This window comes from Mizuhopecten yessoensis, unplaced genomic scaffold, assembly GCF_002113885.1.
Source record: "Mizuhopecten yessoensis strain PY_sf001 unplaced genomic scaffold, ASM211388v2 scaffold716291, whole genome shotgun sequence".
NCBI lineage: Eukaryota > Metazoa > Mollusca > Bivalvia > Pectinida > Pectinidae > Mizuhopecten > Mizuhopecten yessoensis.
The window spans coordinates 154,960-171,750 of NW_018480043.1; the positions used below are offsets into that span (position 1 = coordinate 154,960).

General features: G+C 38.2%; 1 protein-coding gene across 1 annotated transcript; it reads right to left on the reverse strand.

Moving 5' to 3' along the window:
- Nucleotides 1-3,187: 3,187 nt before the first annotated feature.
- LOC110442693 lies at nucleotides 3,188-16,475 on the reverse strand. Its single transcript, XM_021486410.1, has 5 exons — nucleotides 16,061-16,475; nucleotides 8,060-8,154; nucleotides 6,638-6,860; nucleotides 5,621-5,794; nucleotides 3,188-5,253 (listed from the first exon to the last, which is right to left on the reverse strand). The coding sequence occupies exons 1-5, from the start codon at nucleotides 16,109-16,111 to the stop codon at nucleotides 5,128-5,130; spliced, it is 669 nt and encodes a 222-aa protein (XP_021342085.1). The 5' UTR covers nucleotides 16,112-16,475; the 3' UTR covers nucleotides 3,188-5,127.
- Between the last annotated feature and the right edge of the window lie 316 nt (nucleotides 16,476-16,791).

The window sequence follows — 16,791 nt, forward strand, 5'->3', positions numbered from 1 at the left end:
AGTAAGTGGTATACTATTTGGCTGTAGGGCAGATATGTGGGGAGCTAGCTTTTGTGGTGTAGTATGTGGTATCCTATTTGACTGCTGGGCAGATATGTGGGGAGCTAGCTGTTGTTGTGTAGTTTACATGTGGTATACTATTTGACTACTGGGCAGATATGTGGGGAGCTAGCTGTTGTGGTGTAGTTTACATGTGGTATACTCTTTGACTGCTGGGCAGATATGTGGGGAGCTAGCTTTTGTGGCGTAGTGTGTGGTATCCTATTTGGCTGTTGGGCCGATATGTGGGGAGCTAGCTTTTGTGGTGTAGTGTGTGGTATCCTATTTGGCTGTTGGGCCGATATGCGGGGGAACTAGCTTTTGTGGTGTAGTAAGTGGTATACTATTTGACTGCTGGGCAGATATGTCAGGGAGCTAGCTTTTGTGGTGTAGTGTGTGGTATCCTATTTGGCTGCTGGGCCGATATGTGGGGAGCTAGCTTTTGTAGTGTAGTATGTGGTATACTATTCGACTGCTGGGCAGATATGTGGGGAGCTAGCTTTTGTGGTGTAGTGTGTGGTATCCTATTTGGCTGTTGGGCAGATATGTGGGGAGCTAGCTTTTGTGGTGTAGTAAGTGGTATACTATTTGACTGCTGGGCTGATATGTCAGGGAGCTAGCTTTTGTGGTGTAGTGTGTGGTATCCTATTTCGCTGTTGGGCCGATATGTGGGGAGCTAGCTTTTGTGGTGTAGTATGTGGTATCCTATTTGACTGCTGGGCCGATATGTGGGGAGCTAGCTTTTGTGGTGTAGTATGTGGTATACTATTTGACTGCTGGGCTGATATGTGGTGGAGCTAGCTTTTCGTAGTGTAGTGTGTTGTATCCTATTTGGCTGTTGGGCAGATATGTGGGGAGCTAGCTTTTGTGGTGTAGTATGCGGTAGCTTTTGTGGTGTAGTATGTGGTATACTATTTGACTGTTGGGCTGATATGTGGTGGAGCTAGCTTTTCGTAGTGTAGTGTGTTGTATCCTATTTGGCTGTTGGGCAGATATGTGGGGAGCTAGCTTTTGTGGTGTAGTATGNTGGGGGGGGGGGGGGGGGGGGTAGCTTGTGTGAAGGAGTATGTGGTATACTATTTGACTGTTGGGCTGACATGTGGGGGTTAACTTTTTAAAACTGGTTTACATGACCAAAACAAATGAATTGTGTATTATGGAAATGTAGTTAAAAAGTATCATTTTATATGACCAATCGTTGCAATTAGCTGTCATGAGATACGTGTCTTTTCTACAGTGGTCATATTTACCCTAACTGATACGTGATACAGTACATCTGTCCATTTCGTCTGACATGATGTGTTTCCTCTGGAAAGTCTGTCGGATATTAAGCAGGATTCCTTGTAGAATAAAGCAGCATGTTGTTCACTGACTAGACAGGAGCGTGTAGTGTACATATTAATAACACAATGACTCTTTCACTTAGGGCTCCAGTATGTTTTACAGTCTGTGGTATACCTATGTAATCACAGTTCTAGCGTGTTTCCTGATTTGTTCTTTAAGTGTGAAAGGTGATAGGTGTACATTTCAGCAACTGCGTTTTTATTTAAAGTGCTTTAAGAAGTTCAGATCGGTCTGTTGTACATGAACTCGGTTCTACTGTCTTTAGGAACACATGTGTAACCTTAATTGAATAGGTGGAAATAAACAGGTGAATGCCAGCGTACGTGTCAACCAAATCATAATCAGAACGCTAATTCTTTGAAACTAGGGCAGAATATTAACAACGGGAAGATTTACATCGAGACCATTGCAACAGTGCAAGAAGAATAAGACCTTTTGTTCTGCCTTACTTGCCCGTGATTGTCTCTTACCCTTTTGACCCTGTTATACACCACTGTATTCATAATACAATGTTTACAATACAAGCTCTAAAATGTATTGTTAACGTGACGTCAAACTATCATTTTGACTGGGGAACCCCTGTCTCAACCCATATATATTCTCACCCATTAGACAGATAGACACACTTCCGGTCAGGTACAGATATCTCTGTCTTATCCTAGGGTTGAGACGGGGAATTCCCTAGTCACTTCCGGTCAGGTAAAGATATCTCTGTCTTACCCTAGGGTGGAGACCAGGAATTCCCCTGTCACTTCCGGTTAGGTACAGATATCTCTGTCTTACCCTAGGGTGGAGACGGGGAATTCCCCTGTCCTAACGTCGTCACGTCAACAATAAAGGAGACCACGTCAACAATAGTAGATCACGACGGAAGATAACTTGAATATTCTGGAAATTATGAAATCAACGTTTGCGTTTCATGAAATTACCACTCGTATTTGATGTGGGAGATCATTAAATGTTTAGCATGAGGCTTCAGACTTTTAAGACATCACGTCAACAGTACAATGACGTCACATGAACAATGCATTGAGTTTGTAACGTTCATGCTTCATCACCCTTATGAAATTAAAGTTACTGTATTTATGCGCGCCTGTCATGGAATACAAACATATGAACACGTGTAGAGTATTGACAATGGCATGTTTATTTCGAGCATGGGAGAAACATGGGTATGGCCCATAAATAGGGGAATCTCAACCCACAGGTAAGAGTTTGGCTGTCCAACATTCGGTGACCCATGTAAGATTCTATTATTCTTGAAGGATAAGCATTTTCAGTCTATCAGTAATCTTATCTGTGCAAACTTTTAAAACGAACGCTTTTTTGTATTTTATTGAAGCTGAATTACAATGTACAAAAGTGAACGAAGAAAGAAGATGACATACTGGAATGGATTTTAGATATTTTGTCCTTAAAACAAAAATTAATTTATCATGATCCGACCTTTTCTCAGAAGCAACAGACCAGCACTCCTTTTCACGTCATTTCCGTGTCAAACACGGTTGATTTGCTACTGCAGAGCTTGTTGGTCTGGGTATTAATTATTTCCTGGATTAGCCACTTGGTGACGTCATCATTGGTATCCACCTGGAGCGTCTGGGTTCGCCACCTGTATGGTGTGCAGCAAAGTTATCGTTGTTGCTCCGAATAAGATTTCGCCTTTTTGTGTCGACGCTCTGCCCCTGGTAATTTTTTTTTCTATTTTTACTTTCAAATTTTCCAAAATAAAAATTTGACAATAAATATTATGCTGAATTGTCATGCAACCACACCATTTCAATAAGAAAGTGCAACAAATCCAAGCGTTTCAATCACCTTTATTATTGCAAAGTAGCATTAATTAAATTCTAGTGTTTAGAGTACACGGTATCTGCATATAAAACGTTTTATTTAATTAGAATAAATTCTTTGATTAAAAAAAATATACAAAATATTTGACAGGTTATAAAACCTGTTGACAATGAAGTTAAACTTTTGGTAACGAGCACAAGATGAGAGACGATATGGGGGAGGATCACTATGAAAATACTGTGGAATAACGATACCGTTGACAGGAGACGTTATGGAAAGGCTGTTGACGAGAGACGCTGTAGGAAAGACGATTATAACGATGTACCATTGACAGGAGACGTTATGGAAAGGTTGTTGACGAGAGACGTTGTGGGGAAGACAATTATAACGATGTACTTTTGACAGGAGACGTTATGGAAAGGCTGTGGACGAGAGACGCTAGGGGGAGACCATTAACATAAAATGTTGAAAGGAGACTCTATGGGTACGTAGGTGCAAATAACATTACTGTTGACAAGAGACGCTAGGGGAAGACCATTAAACTGTCATGTTGACTGCAGACTTTAGATATGAGTCGGTGCAAATAACAAAACTAAACTATTGACGAGACGCCAGTGGGGGAGACAACTACAACAATACTTTTGACGAGAGCTGCTTTGTGGGGGTTATTGGCAAGAGACATGGTATGGTTGATCGCTTTAGCAATTACTTATAATGTTGACAAGAGACGCTATAGGGGAGACCAGTAAAACTATAGGTTTTGATACGAGACTCTATGGGTAGGTGCAAATGACAATATTGTTGACATGTAACGCTATTATAACAATTCAGTGGATTATAATAACAAAGCTACTTATATTTATTATATAGTAATATATACATATCCAGCTAACAGCATATCCTAATAATATTAACACGTGTTTCATACCAATTGCATATTTTACAAGAACTTATATTGTAAATGAACAAAATATAAATGAAATACACTATTTACATTCATGCCTATTGTCTACTCTGTATGTTTGTAGGTAGCTGCGGGAACCGTAGCTTCTATGTCCGATTTTTTTAAATATTTTTTTTTATTGTTATCGGACCATTTTATTGTTATCTATGGTCCGATAACAATAAAAATAAAAAAAATAAAAAATCGGACATAAAAGCTATGGTTCCCGCACCTAGTTTGTTGGCTGATACCTGGGGAACTTACCTTATCAATGCGTGACACGGCAACACTCCTTTCTGATAGTGCCACTTATCATATAGAACCTTAGTAGTATAGTAGGCTTAGCCATGCTAGGTTTACTAAGAAATGACGTGTGCTTGAATAGATTGAACACTCCTACCACAACAATACAATATCCGAGACTTTAACAAGGCTGAAATAGGTTCATGGGGACAAACTCTGGGTAGCCATGATCTTGTCCGAGATCCGTGAATTTATTGCCGTTAATTAAGGGAAATATATTTCAGTACATTTGTTGGACATAGGAAAGAAAAACATATTTATTGAGTGAGTGTATAGTACTAGGGATCTACTTGAAACATATGTTTACAAAAACAATCTGGTTATGTACGTTATGTATATAGTCATCATTATTTCCATTACTTTCTCACTACGCTGCATTCCTCCACGTGTTTGCGTTTCATGCACGTCTCTGATCCGTCCCACTTCCCCTTCACATATATTCTGGATTTCGTTGTACTTTTTAAGGGTGAATGAGGAGCGGATCACTGCATGGCAGATCAAAGAATTTATTCGGTTGGAACGTTGTATAGGAATACCTGTCGGGCCCTGTGATAGCTCCTCTTCTCACCCCAGTCAGACACAATTAAACGGCTCGGTCTCTATAAGGCCGTCATTTGACGTCGAACACAGCATTCGCGTTCGATAAAAATAAGCGTATTTTAGTCGTTCTAAAATACCATAAACATAATAATATGAAGAATGTTTTATATTTCAACACAAATGGCTTCACGGTCGAAAATCGAGCTTTCTTTTGGGTTGCCAAATTCACGGTTCCTCTCCAGGTCGTAAAAGTCTTTGATTTCGCCGTCAAATGTGGTCAGCGTGGAGCTCTGGAAAACCATGTATCAAAGTGTGTCAAACAAAAGATATAAAATACCAACTAGAACGACGTTCTAAACAGAAACTAATAAATCCCACTCTCATCCTTTTCTATTTCCATTTCTTTATGTATTTGCGCTTATCGCACAAATATTAATTTCTTACCGAAGAAAGATAACTCCTTTTATTTTTTTTGATAAAATCGTGCAAAAAAATCATGTGTCATGCAAAGTAAAAAAATAAAACAATTGTATTGAGCCTATACAACTTATGTTAACATTTAAATGTTTTCAATACAGAATCAAACCTATTAAGGGTCTCTGTTAGCTACAATAAGTGGTAGAGAGGGGCGGTAACTCTCACACGTCTATGTCTTACCAGCCTCTCCATGTCGGGGTGGCCACCTAGCCATAGATACTTGTTCAGGTCCATCATCGTCCTTGTTCCCGTCACTACAAAGTCACTTCCGTCCACAACCATTCCCGTGACGGTCTGGTCCACTTCATGTCCATTCACTTCTATCTGACGGTTTAAGTTCCGGAAAAACTCTACCTAAAAGGAAAATAATATGCACACATGATTACTAGATACTGTTCACCGCTAACTGTGTCTACATACAATCACAAAGTGCGTTGATAATGACAATTTTAACTCAATTCGTAAAACGTTTACTGAACAGATGTACATGTACACCTTTCAAGTTCGAATGAAAACAGTTTAGCATAAGGGGAAAGTTTCTCGACCCTTTTATTCCATAGCTGCCTTTTGGATGTATGTGCCCAAGAGGTTAAGCAAATATAAAAAATAAATGGGTCATTATTTGAATATCGTAAGTTTTTGGCGGAAATAGGTTCAGTACATATTGGCCAACATGTGTGTAATATCGCACAAATCATGCATAATCCCACTCCAAATTTTCGTAATATCATGTGGGTAGGTTTGAATTGTGACGTCATTTATGTTTGAGAAAAAATACAGAAACAAAATTAAACAAACCAAACGAAGTCACAATAGAAACCATCTCTAAAAACTCATTGTGTGTCAGGGGGTACATGTTTGGACAAATTAGAGGCCTGAGCTTCTTGTGTAGGGATACAGTATTCGCAGCTAATCGGAGGCCATCTGGAATACGTCATCGAAACCATGCATAGTCGTAATGGGGATCATTAGGTATAAAAAAGATGACCACGTACGTATTCTTATTATAAAGTGATTCCTCGTAACCCTGACTCTGACATGGGAACACGATAGTCCAGGGTCTATATATTATACTAACATGTATATGATACCATTCATCACGACACCGACTTTCAAGTGATCATCAATGGTATTATATACATGTTCGCTGAGGGAAACGATCAGATGCTACCGACTGAGTCGTCACGAGCTACAAACCTCAACCCAGGTTCCGTTATTGACGGTGAAGTCAGTCTGGACGTGACTTCCGAACGACTGTCCTGCTCCGTAGGGGGCGGGGTTAAAGGCGAAGAAATGGAGGATGCCATTTTGAATGAAGAGACTCTCATAGTCGTGTGGCTTGTGTTCTGTGTAGTTTCCCTCCACATAGTACAATAGCTCGTTCGCCTTCAGTGTGTTAAACTTCATCTTGTACTTAAACCTACGAAACAAATGATAGTTCAAACCTCGGAACATGTTAAAGTGTCTTAACTGACACCGGAGTCTTCAAAATACTTCGATGAAACTGGAATCACCTTAGACCGGATATATAGCTGGAACAGGAACCTATAAAACATCTCTTAGCAGACACCGGAACCTACAAAAATATGATATCTTAAACTGGAACCATAGTTGGAACCAGAGCCTGTAAAACACATTTTACAGCTGTGGCTGAAACCGGAAGCTGCAAAAACATCACAGCAATGAAAAAAATCTTTTCATGATATCTGAAACCATACTCATCTGGGAGTATGTCAAACCGGAAACCGGAAAACTGAGACAGGAACTACATTAATGATAGTAGCTGAAGCTTGAACCTAAAAATCAGATAAAGCTGAAACCGCAATTTGAAAAACAAAGGTGTCCTATTTTGCAATCATCGAATGAAGACAATACAGGTGACGTAGTATTAAATATCAGAACAACATACACGTGATTACGTTTATATAGGAACAACACAAACACGTGACCACATTTATATAAGAACAACATAAACACCACGAATATATCGGATCAAAAAGCAATGAGACCAGAATAAGTCAGAACAAAAACACGTGACCAAATACATATCGCATATAAGAATTGACCTTCATTTTGAAGGCGTATACGGTAGTCAAGTAACGCGCTTTAGGAATAAGTTCGTTGCTTCATACTACCGTATAAATAAAACCTTTGCCAGCATCCCGTTGTAAAATTAGGTATGCTGCATCCCGAATATGCTCCGTGTTTCTATATGTTAAAAGAACCACGCATGCAATAGTTGTCATCGATCCGTTCTCTCTCTCTCTGAACCGCCAAGTAAACATAGAAGTAGACCGGCGCCATTTTTTTTAAACAAGTATCAATCCGCCGAACATTTTCTCAATGTTCATACGCAGTCATATCATAACACGTAAACATACATACTAAACACAAGGATGTATTCAATGTTTAGTATTCTTCAAAACTTGAAACAGGTTCAAGCAAATCAGGATATCGCGATTTGAAGATAGCAAAGCATTTGTCAGATTATAGAGCATGAAATTCCGGTCTAACACAAGCCACATGGATGCATTTAAAAGTGTACTATTAATATACCGGCTGTATTTAATTCCGTACAACCTAACCGTGAGTTACTGACCTGATGATGTCCAAACTTACCTTGTTGAAATGTCCTCATTGTTGTCGAACACGACCATGTTCATCGTGGAGCCATCAAGTCGGAAACATCTGTTGTCCTGGGCAACGGTCACTCTCTACAACAGATTTCAGCATACATATCATTGTACCTTTTGTCATGTGCCTACTATATGGCTATGTATCTTTTATAAACTTGGTGCCTGAACCGAACCTGTTTCTTAGTTCCTGTTTTCATGTGCTCAGAATATGGCCAAATGCCTGTATTCATGAGCCTATTATCACATACATACAACCGTACATGTTGTCGTGTATCCGTTGTTTTTTATATGATGCCGTGTACATGTGTCTGTTGTAATGTACCTATTGGCGTGTATCTGTAGTTATGTATATGAGGTCGTGTATCTGTAGTTATGTATATGAGGTCGTGTATCTGTTGCTATGTACCTGCTGTCATGTATCTGTTGTCATGTATCCGTTGTTATATATATGATGTCATGTATCTGTAGTTATGTATATAATGCCGTGTATCTGTAGTTATGTACCTGCTGTCATGTATCTGTTGTTATGTACCTGTTGTCATGTATCCGTTATAATGTATATTATGTCGTGTGTCTGTTGTTATGTGTATGAGGTCGTGTATCTGTTGTTATGTATATGAGGTCGTGTATCTGTTGTTATGTACCTATTGTTGTTGTGTATCTGTTGTCGTGTATATGTTGTTATGTGTCTGTTGTCATGTATATGTTGGTATGTACATGTTGTCGCGTATATGTTATTATGTACATGTTATCGTGTATATATTGCTATGTACATGTTGTGTATATGATGTTATGTGCATGTAGTCATGTATCCGTTGTTATGAACATGTTGTCGTATATATATTGCTATTTACATGTTGTGTATCCGTTGTTATGTGTCTGTTGTCGTGTATCTGTTATTATGTACATGTTGTCGTGCATATCTTTTTATATACCTGTTGTCTTGTATATATCATTTTGTGTTTGTTGTTGTCGTGTATCAGTTGTTATGTATATGTTATCATGTATATGATGTTATGTTCATACTGTCGTATATATGTTGCTATGTACATGTTGTGTATATGTTGTTATGTACATGTTGTCGTGTATCCGTATTGCTATGTACATGTTGTGTATCCGTTGTTATGTATCTGTTGTCGTGTATCTGTTATTATGCACTTGTTGTAGTGTATCCATTGTTATGTACATGTTGTCGTGTATATGTTTTTATGTACATGTTGTCGTGTTTATGTTTTTATATACCTGTTGTCTTGTATATAGTATTACGTGTTTGTTGTGTGTATGTTGTCGTGTATAAGTTGAACTGTATATGTTATCATGTATATGAAGTTATGTTCATGTAGTCATGTATCCGTTGTTATAAACATGTTGTCGTATATATATTGCTATTTACATGTTGTGTATCCGTTGTTATGTGTCTGTTGTCGTGTATCTGTCATTATGTACATGTTGTCGTGTATCAGTTGAACTGTATATATTATCATGTATATGATGTTATGTACATGTAGTCATGTATCCGTTGTTATGAACATGTTGTCGTATATATATTGCTATTTACATGGCGTGTATCTGTTATTATGTACATGTTGTAGTGTATCCGTTGTTATGTACATGTTGTCGTGTATATCTTTTTATATACCTGTTGTCTTGTATATATCATTATGTGTTTGTTGTTGTGTGTATGTTATCGTGTATCAGTTGTTATATATATGTTATCATGTATATGATGTTATGTGCATACTCTCGTATATATGTTGTTATGTACATGTTGTCTTGTATCCGTTGTTCTGTACATGTTGCCGTGTATTCGTTGTTATGTACCAGCTGTCGTGTATATGTTGTTATGAACCAGTTGTCGTGTATATTTTGTTATGAACCAGTTGCCGTGTATATGTTGTTATGTACCAGTTGTCGTGTTTATGTTGTTATGTGTCTGTTGTCGTGTATATGTTGTTATGTGCCAGTTGTCGTGTATATGTTGTTGTGTGTCTGTTGTCGTGTATATTTTGTTATGTACCAGTTGTCGTGTTTATGTTGTTATGTACCATTTATCGTGTATATTTTGTTATGTACCAGTTGTCGTGTTTATGTTGTTATGTACCATTTATCGTGTATATTTTGTTATGTACCAGTTGTCGTGTTTATGTTGTTATGTGTCTGTTGTCGTGTATATGTTGTTATGTACCAGTTGTCGTGTATATTTTGTTATGTACCAGTTGTCGTGTATATGTTATATACCAGTTGTCGTGTAAATATTGTTATGTGTCTGTTGTCGTGTATATTTTGTTATGTGTCTGTTGTCGTGTATATTTTGTTATGTACCAGTTGTCGTGTATATGTTGTTATGTACCAGTTGTCGTGTATATGTTGTTATGTACAAGTTGTCGTGTATATATTGTTGTGTCTGTTGTCGTGTATATTTTGTTATGTACCTTTTGTCGTGTATATGTTGTTATGTACCAGTTGTCGTGTTTATGTTGTTATGTACCATTTATCGTGTATATTTTGTTATGTACCAGTTGTCGTGTGTTTGTTGGTATGTACCAGTTGCCGTGTGTATGTTGTTATGTACCAGGTGTCGTGTATATGTTGTTATGTACCTGTTGCCGTGTATATGTTGTTATGTACCAGTTGTCGTGTATATTTTGTTATGTACCAGTTGCCGTGTATATGTCGTTATGTGTTTGTTGCCGTGTATATGTTGGTATGTACCAGTTGTCGTGTATATGTTGTTATGTACCAGTTGCCGTGTATATGATGTTATGTGTATGTTGCCGTGTTTATGTTGTTATGTACCAGTTGTCGTGTATATGTTGTTATGTACCAGTTGTCGTGTATATGTTGGTATGTACCAGTTGCCGTGGATATGTTGTTATGTGTCTGTTGTCGTGTAGATGTTGTTATGTGTCTGTTGTCGTGTATATGTTGTTATGTACCAGTTGTCGTGTATATGTTATGTACCAGTTGTCGTGTATATGTTGTTATGTTCCAGTTGTCGTGTATATGTTGTTATGTACATGTTGTCGTGTATATATTGTTATGTGTCTGTTGTCGTGTATATTTTGTTATGTACCTTTTGTCGTGTATATGTTGTTATGTACCAGTTGTCGTGTATATGCTGTTATGTACCATTTGTCGTGTATATTTTGTTATGTACCAGTTGTCGTGTATATATTGTTATGTGTCTGTTGTCGTGTAGATGTTGTTATGTACCTGTCGCCGTGTATATGTTGTTATTTATCAGTTGTCTTGTATATTTTGTTATGTACCAGTTGCCGTGTATATGTTGTTTTGTGTCTGTTGTCGTGTATATGTTGGTATGTACCAGTTGTCGTGTATATGTTGTTATGTACCAGTTGCCGTGTATATGTTGTTATGTGTCTGTTGCCGTGTTTATGTTGTTATGTACCAGTTGTCGTGTATATGTTGTTATGTACCAGTTGCCGTGTATATGTTGTTATGTACCAGTTGTCGTGTATATGTTGTTATGTACCTGTTGTCGTGTATATGTTGTTATGTGTCTGTTGTCGTGTATATGTTGTTATGTACCAGTTGCCGTGTATATGTTGTTATATACCAGTTATCGTGTATATGTTGTTATGTACCAGTTGTCGTGTATATGTTCGTATGTACCTATCGCCATGTGCCTGTGTCGTGTTTTTGTTGCATTGTACCTGCTTAACCAGCCACGGTTCTTTGTGTCATACAATTTGACTTGGATGAGTAAGCTGAAACAGACAGCTTAAGCTTTGTTTCATTAAAAATGATTGACCTTGCACGCCCAATCCTAAAAGTATTCAAGGTTTTGGTGTGTACTGCTCATGGACATTTTCTGCAAAGTTAATGCACATTCTGACAAAACCGTGTTCCTTGTGCAGTCACGTGTATACATACACTCGGAGAACTAATATAGGGAAAACATTAGTGCAAATTGTATTTTCATTTCGTCATTAAACCCATTTTTTTATACACCTTACTCGCATTTCGGATTTTTTTTAATATCTAGATCTAAAGGACGTTTGCTGTTAAATGTACAGTGTTAGACCTGGTTTTGTTCCAGACTGTTAAGTCAGCGCTAGTAATACAAGATGTACAAACCTGTGAGATATTCTATATAACCCATACAATGTTCATGCAAATTCACTTAGTTTTTATTAATATGAATATTGTTCTAACATCAAAGCGTTCCTGATGAAATGGGCGAACTTAAGCAGGCCGAATTGTTTGTGTTTGCAGTTGTAATAGGCCTATTGCCAAGTTTCTATTGTCAGATTCTGCCAAACTTCAAACACCCTTTCTGTTATCATACGATAACAGCATGTGGGATCAGTCCACCTACTGGCTGGATTCTTGACCAAAGGCAACAGACTTCAATCAGGTAAAATTTATATATATATATATTCGTTACGATTTGTATAGTTACAGGTTGTAAGCTCATCAAAATTCCACCTTAACAATCTAGGCAACATATACACAGTAGCAAATCTACGCTGAAATTAACAAACAGATGGTACGAATGAAAAACAAAAACATGTGTTCCAACTATTGGATTCACGTGTTGTGTTGTGACGTAACACAAATCATGATTGACGTCACATAATGAGTGAGCGAATACCGAGACGCGTAATGACGTCAGACGATAATTTAAGTTTCGTGCCATACATACAAGACCGCTAATCCTACTGTTATCACACAGACACGAAAGCTGGCAGTGATACTGTGAAGACAAATTATTCACTGTTCCCTTCATTTTCTTCGGATGCCTTTATTCTCAGGCGCGGTCCTTTACGATGTACAACAATTTGGGACGCGTTCCTTTATTATGTTATGGAACGAATGTAGGGCTAGGTAGCAAACTCTGCCAGAAATAGTAAGAGAAAAAATCTTTGAAATACGAAGAGGACACTTCAGCAAAGTCCAACCTCCCTTGTTATCTGAAGATGGATGAGTGTTCCAATTATAATACGTTTATAGAATCTACCATTAACAACTTTTAACTACAAGGACATGCCTTTATAGTCTGACCAGCGTAATTTCCTACTAACATGTTCGATGCTCAGCCAATAAAACGTCAGAGTGGAACTTCGTTAGCCCGAATTCTACAGTCGTGAAAGGCGAGATTCTGAATTACCGGAAACACTCGGGTGAACTTATAGAACACGTGTATATTATAAACTGATGTGACAGTTTACCACCAAATGTTTGTGAGGAGTGTTGGCTTTGTTCATGTCATATTGAATGGTGTTTTGTTGTACATATTAAAGAAACTGTGGAGACTTTCTCTTCAACAAACCTTACATTTTATTGCTCATATTTTGCATAGTTTAAAAATATGTTGGTGATAATGATGATGCTGGTCTGTGATGCATGTGCCAGGTATACGTAATTGTTACTTGTTTTGTACATGTATATTCGATAGGTTGCACAACTTACGGAAATAAATCTAATGGACATAAATGTTTAACATTAATTAGGCGCAGACAAGCGATGGGTCAAATTTGTTTTACTTGTTCAATGTTTTGCGTCCCGATCGCAACTGCTAAGAGTATCACGACAGTGCCACAGATGTTAGGACCACTCAAGGAGCATGGGAATGAAATGGAAATGTACTTAACCACATTTTGAAAAGTGCACACAATGACGCATGGCGACTTTATCGAACTGTCATAGACAGAACTACCACTGGGTACATACAAATATCTTATACAACTAGGACAAAGACCCGGCAGGCCCCGCTTAGTTGTCGGGAATGACATGCGCAACAATAGTTTGGGAGCCCAAAGCGTAGAACGCAATAACGCAGTATGGAATGCATTAATTCAATTGGAAGATATACCATTGACATGTCCGATAACGATTCATGTAAGACGTGGAAACTAGTGATAGTGACTGTACGCATGCAATGTCCTCCGATACTTCTAGATAAAACTGTTCAGCTCTCTCTAATTGATTGTTGCGTAATGTTTAAGAAAGGTAAGAAAAACTTATTTCGAGAACTGTAGTTTTTTTTAGCTACGTCTTATGCGTATTAGCCGGTGTTCCTATCAGAAGTAGGACGGTATCCGGAGTCCTTCGTGAGCCGGTGAACTAATTATATGTGTCGTTTAGTGGTCCACTTACTCACATCCTTAAAACTCACTTGCTGACTTATATTGTTAACACTATACATTGGAACATCTGGCGTTTTAATAACGTAGAATGGATCTTAATAATGGGTTACCCCAATCACAACGTCACACATATAAACAGATCATCTAGGATAGGTCAGAAGTCTTTATCATGTAAAATTAAACAGAAGGTTAATATATTTCCGAAAATTATTTAACAATTTTCCAAAACATAAGCGGAATACCAAGAAAACATACCTTTATATCGTCCGAATAGCGGGGAATAAAATAAAGACCCACAATCCTTGTTACTTTGATATGATAACCCATCAGGCTATTATGATGTGATGACCCATCAAGTTATGATGTGATAACGCGACTAGATTATGATATGATAACCCACCAGGTTATGATGTAAAACCCCGATCAGATTGTGTTGTGATAATCCGACCAGATTATGACGTGATAACCCGACCAGATTTTGATGTGATAACCCACCAGATTATGGAATGATAACCTACCAGTTTGTGATTATGATATGATGACCTAACCAGATTATGATATGATAACCCACCAATTTATGATGTGATAACCCGACCAGATTATGATAGGATAATCCATCCAGTTTATGATAGGATGACTCGGCCAGATTATAATGCAATAACCCGACCAGAATATGACGTATTAACCCGACCGTATATGATATGAAAACCCAACCAGATTAGTATACCAGAGGCTATGATATGATAACCTGGTCATAGGTTATAATATGATAACCCAACCAGAGGCTATGCTGTGATAACCTGGCCATAGGTTGTAATATGATAACCCAACCAGAGGCTATGATATGATTACCTGGTCATAGGTTATAATATGATAACTCGACCAGAGGCTATGATGTGATAACCTGGTCATAGGTTATAATATGATAACCGAACCAGAGGCTATGCTGTGATAACCTGGCCATAGGTTATACAATGATAACCCAACCAAAGGCTATGCTGTGATAACCTGGCCATAGGTTATAATATAACTCGACCAGAGGCTATGATGTGATTACCTGGCCATAGGTTATAATTTTAGACACTGCACTGCTTTCAGTTGACAGCACACTTCATTGAATTTGCCTCTGACCAGTTGGCATTAATATCGCAAATGAATGCCAACTGAAAGCTGTTAAATCCTTACATTTACCTCATAGAAATTTCAGTTACACTTTTTATTGTTTATCATTAAGTTAGAATAATGTATGCATCGTGTATGCTTGTTCAACGATTAGAACAGCCATCTGTCAAGGGATCCCGGAGTGCCAGTACAATTATAAGGAATCATGATGACGTCAACAATCGGTCCATATGGCATTCGTTGCTTGCATTAATGTCATCTGAATTGGGTAGGGTTATATATAGTGGCAATGACATACAACGGTAAACATGTTATGATAAACCGACCAGAGGCTATAATACGAACAATGACAGAAAGATCACAAAACTTTTACCATTGTCCTACCTCCCGCGATGACATTGATTGGGGTAGGGGATGGACGCTGGCAGTGGCATTTCTCACCTGACAATCTGATCGTTATGCACAAAGTCTATGGAGAACCATTACTACCGTTCAGTTATGCCAATGGTAAGATTCGAACAAACATTACAATGACTCAGGCTGCCAAATAAGTTGTGATCTTAAGACTGGTAATGACAGAACGTTTAGTCGGGACAGAAATTAAAACATGGATAAAAATCCAAATGATTAACTTGTCTTCCGTATACATATAACATTTATATATTTTCCCCAAATATAAGATTATCTTCCCTCCACTAATGAAATGGGGATGATCATATCACGATGTGTTATACCAATACGTGGTTACGTACCTGGAGTAAGAGGAGAGAGCCGAGGAGAGAGCAGATGAGTAAGGTCCACATGATGCTGGGTTTGTGGGAGCGGGTGATGCACGTACACGGTATGCATAGCCTCTCCACACACTTTATCACTGCGCATTGTCTGTATACATTGTCTAGAGCGGTTCAGTGACCGTCATACATCATAATCAACCCAGATAAGTTTTGGCCACAGAAATTGAAATATAATTAACGGAATGAAAATATTATCGTTTGTTGATGTTCGGTAGAGGTAATTGGCCGTGTACAGCCCTCCAATCACGTCTTCTAATCCGCCATTTAAAGGCGATAAACACGAAGGCCTGGGCCTGGTGCTTCATTCACGGCGGAACGAAATTGGTTGCGATCCAACAGTGAATGTAGAAGTACAAACTTTTGTTATGAAGTGTTAAGGTGTGTGAGCTGTCTGTTTTATGTTGTATCTTGTCTGTTACTCTCAGTATATACGCTACGGTTTGGTCTATGTGTTGTTTTGTAGTGTGTGCTTTGTTCACTGAATTATGCTATACTGTACGTGTTGTGATGTGTCCTGTGGACACTGGTGTAATGTGGACATTACATTGGAAGTGGTGTACGTGTATATTGTGTGTTGTGTCCTTTGATAATTGTTGCGTTGTGTTTTGCGGTTACTGTTGTTGTTTGTAGTTGACACTGGTGTGTTGTGTGTTGCGGACAACGTTGTTGTTTGTAGTTAACACTGGTGT

Excerpts from the sequence above, each read along its gene's own strand:
- LOC110442693 (XM_021486410.1), bottom strand. The coding sequence starts at position 16,111 with ATGTGGACCTTACTCATCTGCTCTCTCCTCGGCTCTCTCCTCTTACTC. Across the intron at positions 8,155-16,060 it reads GCTCTCTCCTCTTACTCCAG|AGAGTGACCGTTGCCCAGGA; the intron begins GTACGTAACCAC and ends AATCTGTTGTAG. Across the intron at positions 6,861-8,059 it reads AATGAGGACATTTCAACAAG|GTTTAAGTACAAGATGAAGT; the intron begins GTAAGTTTGGAC and ends TTTGTTTCGTAG.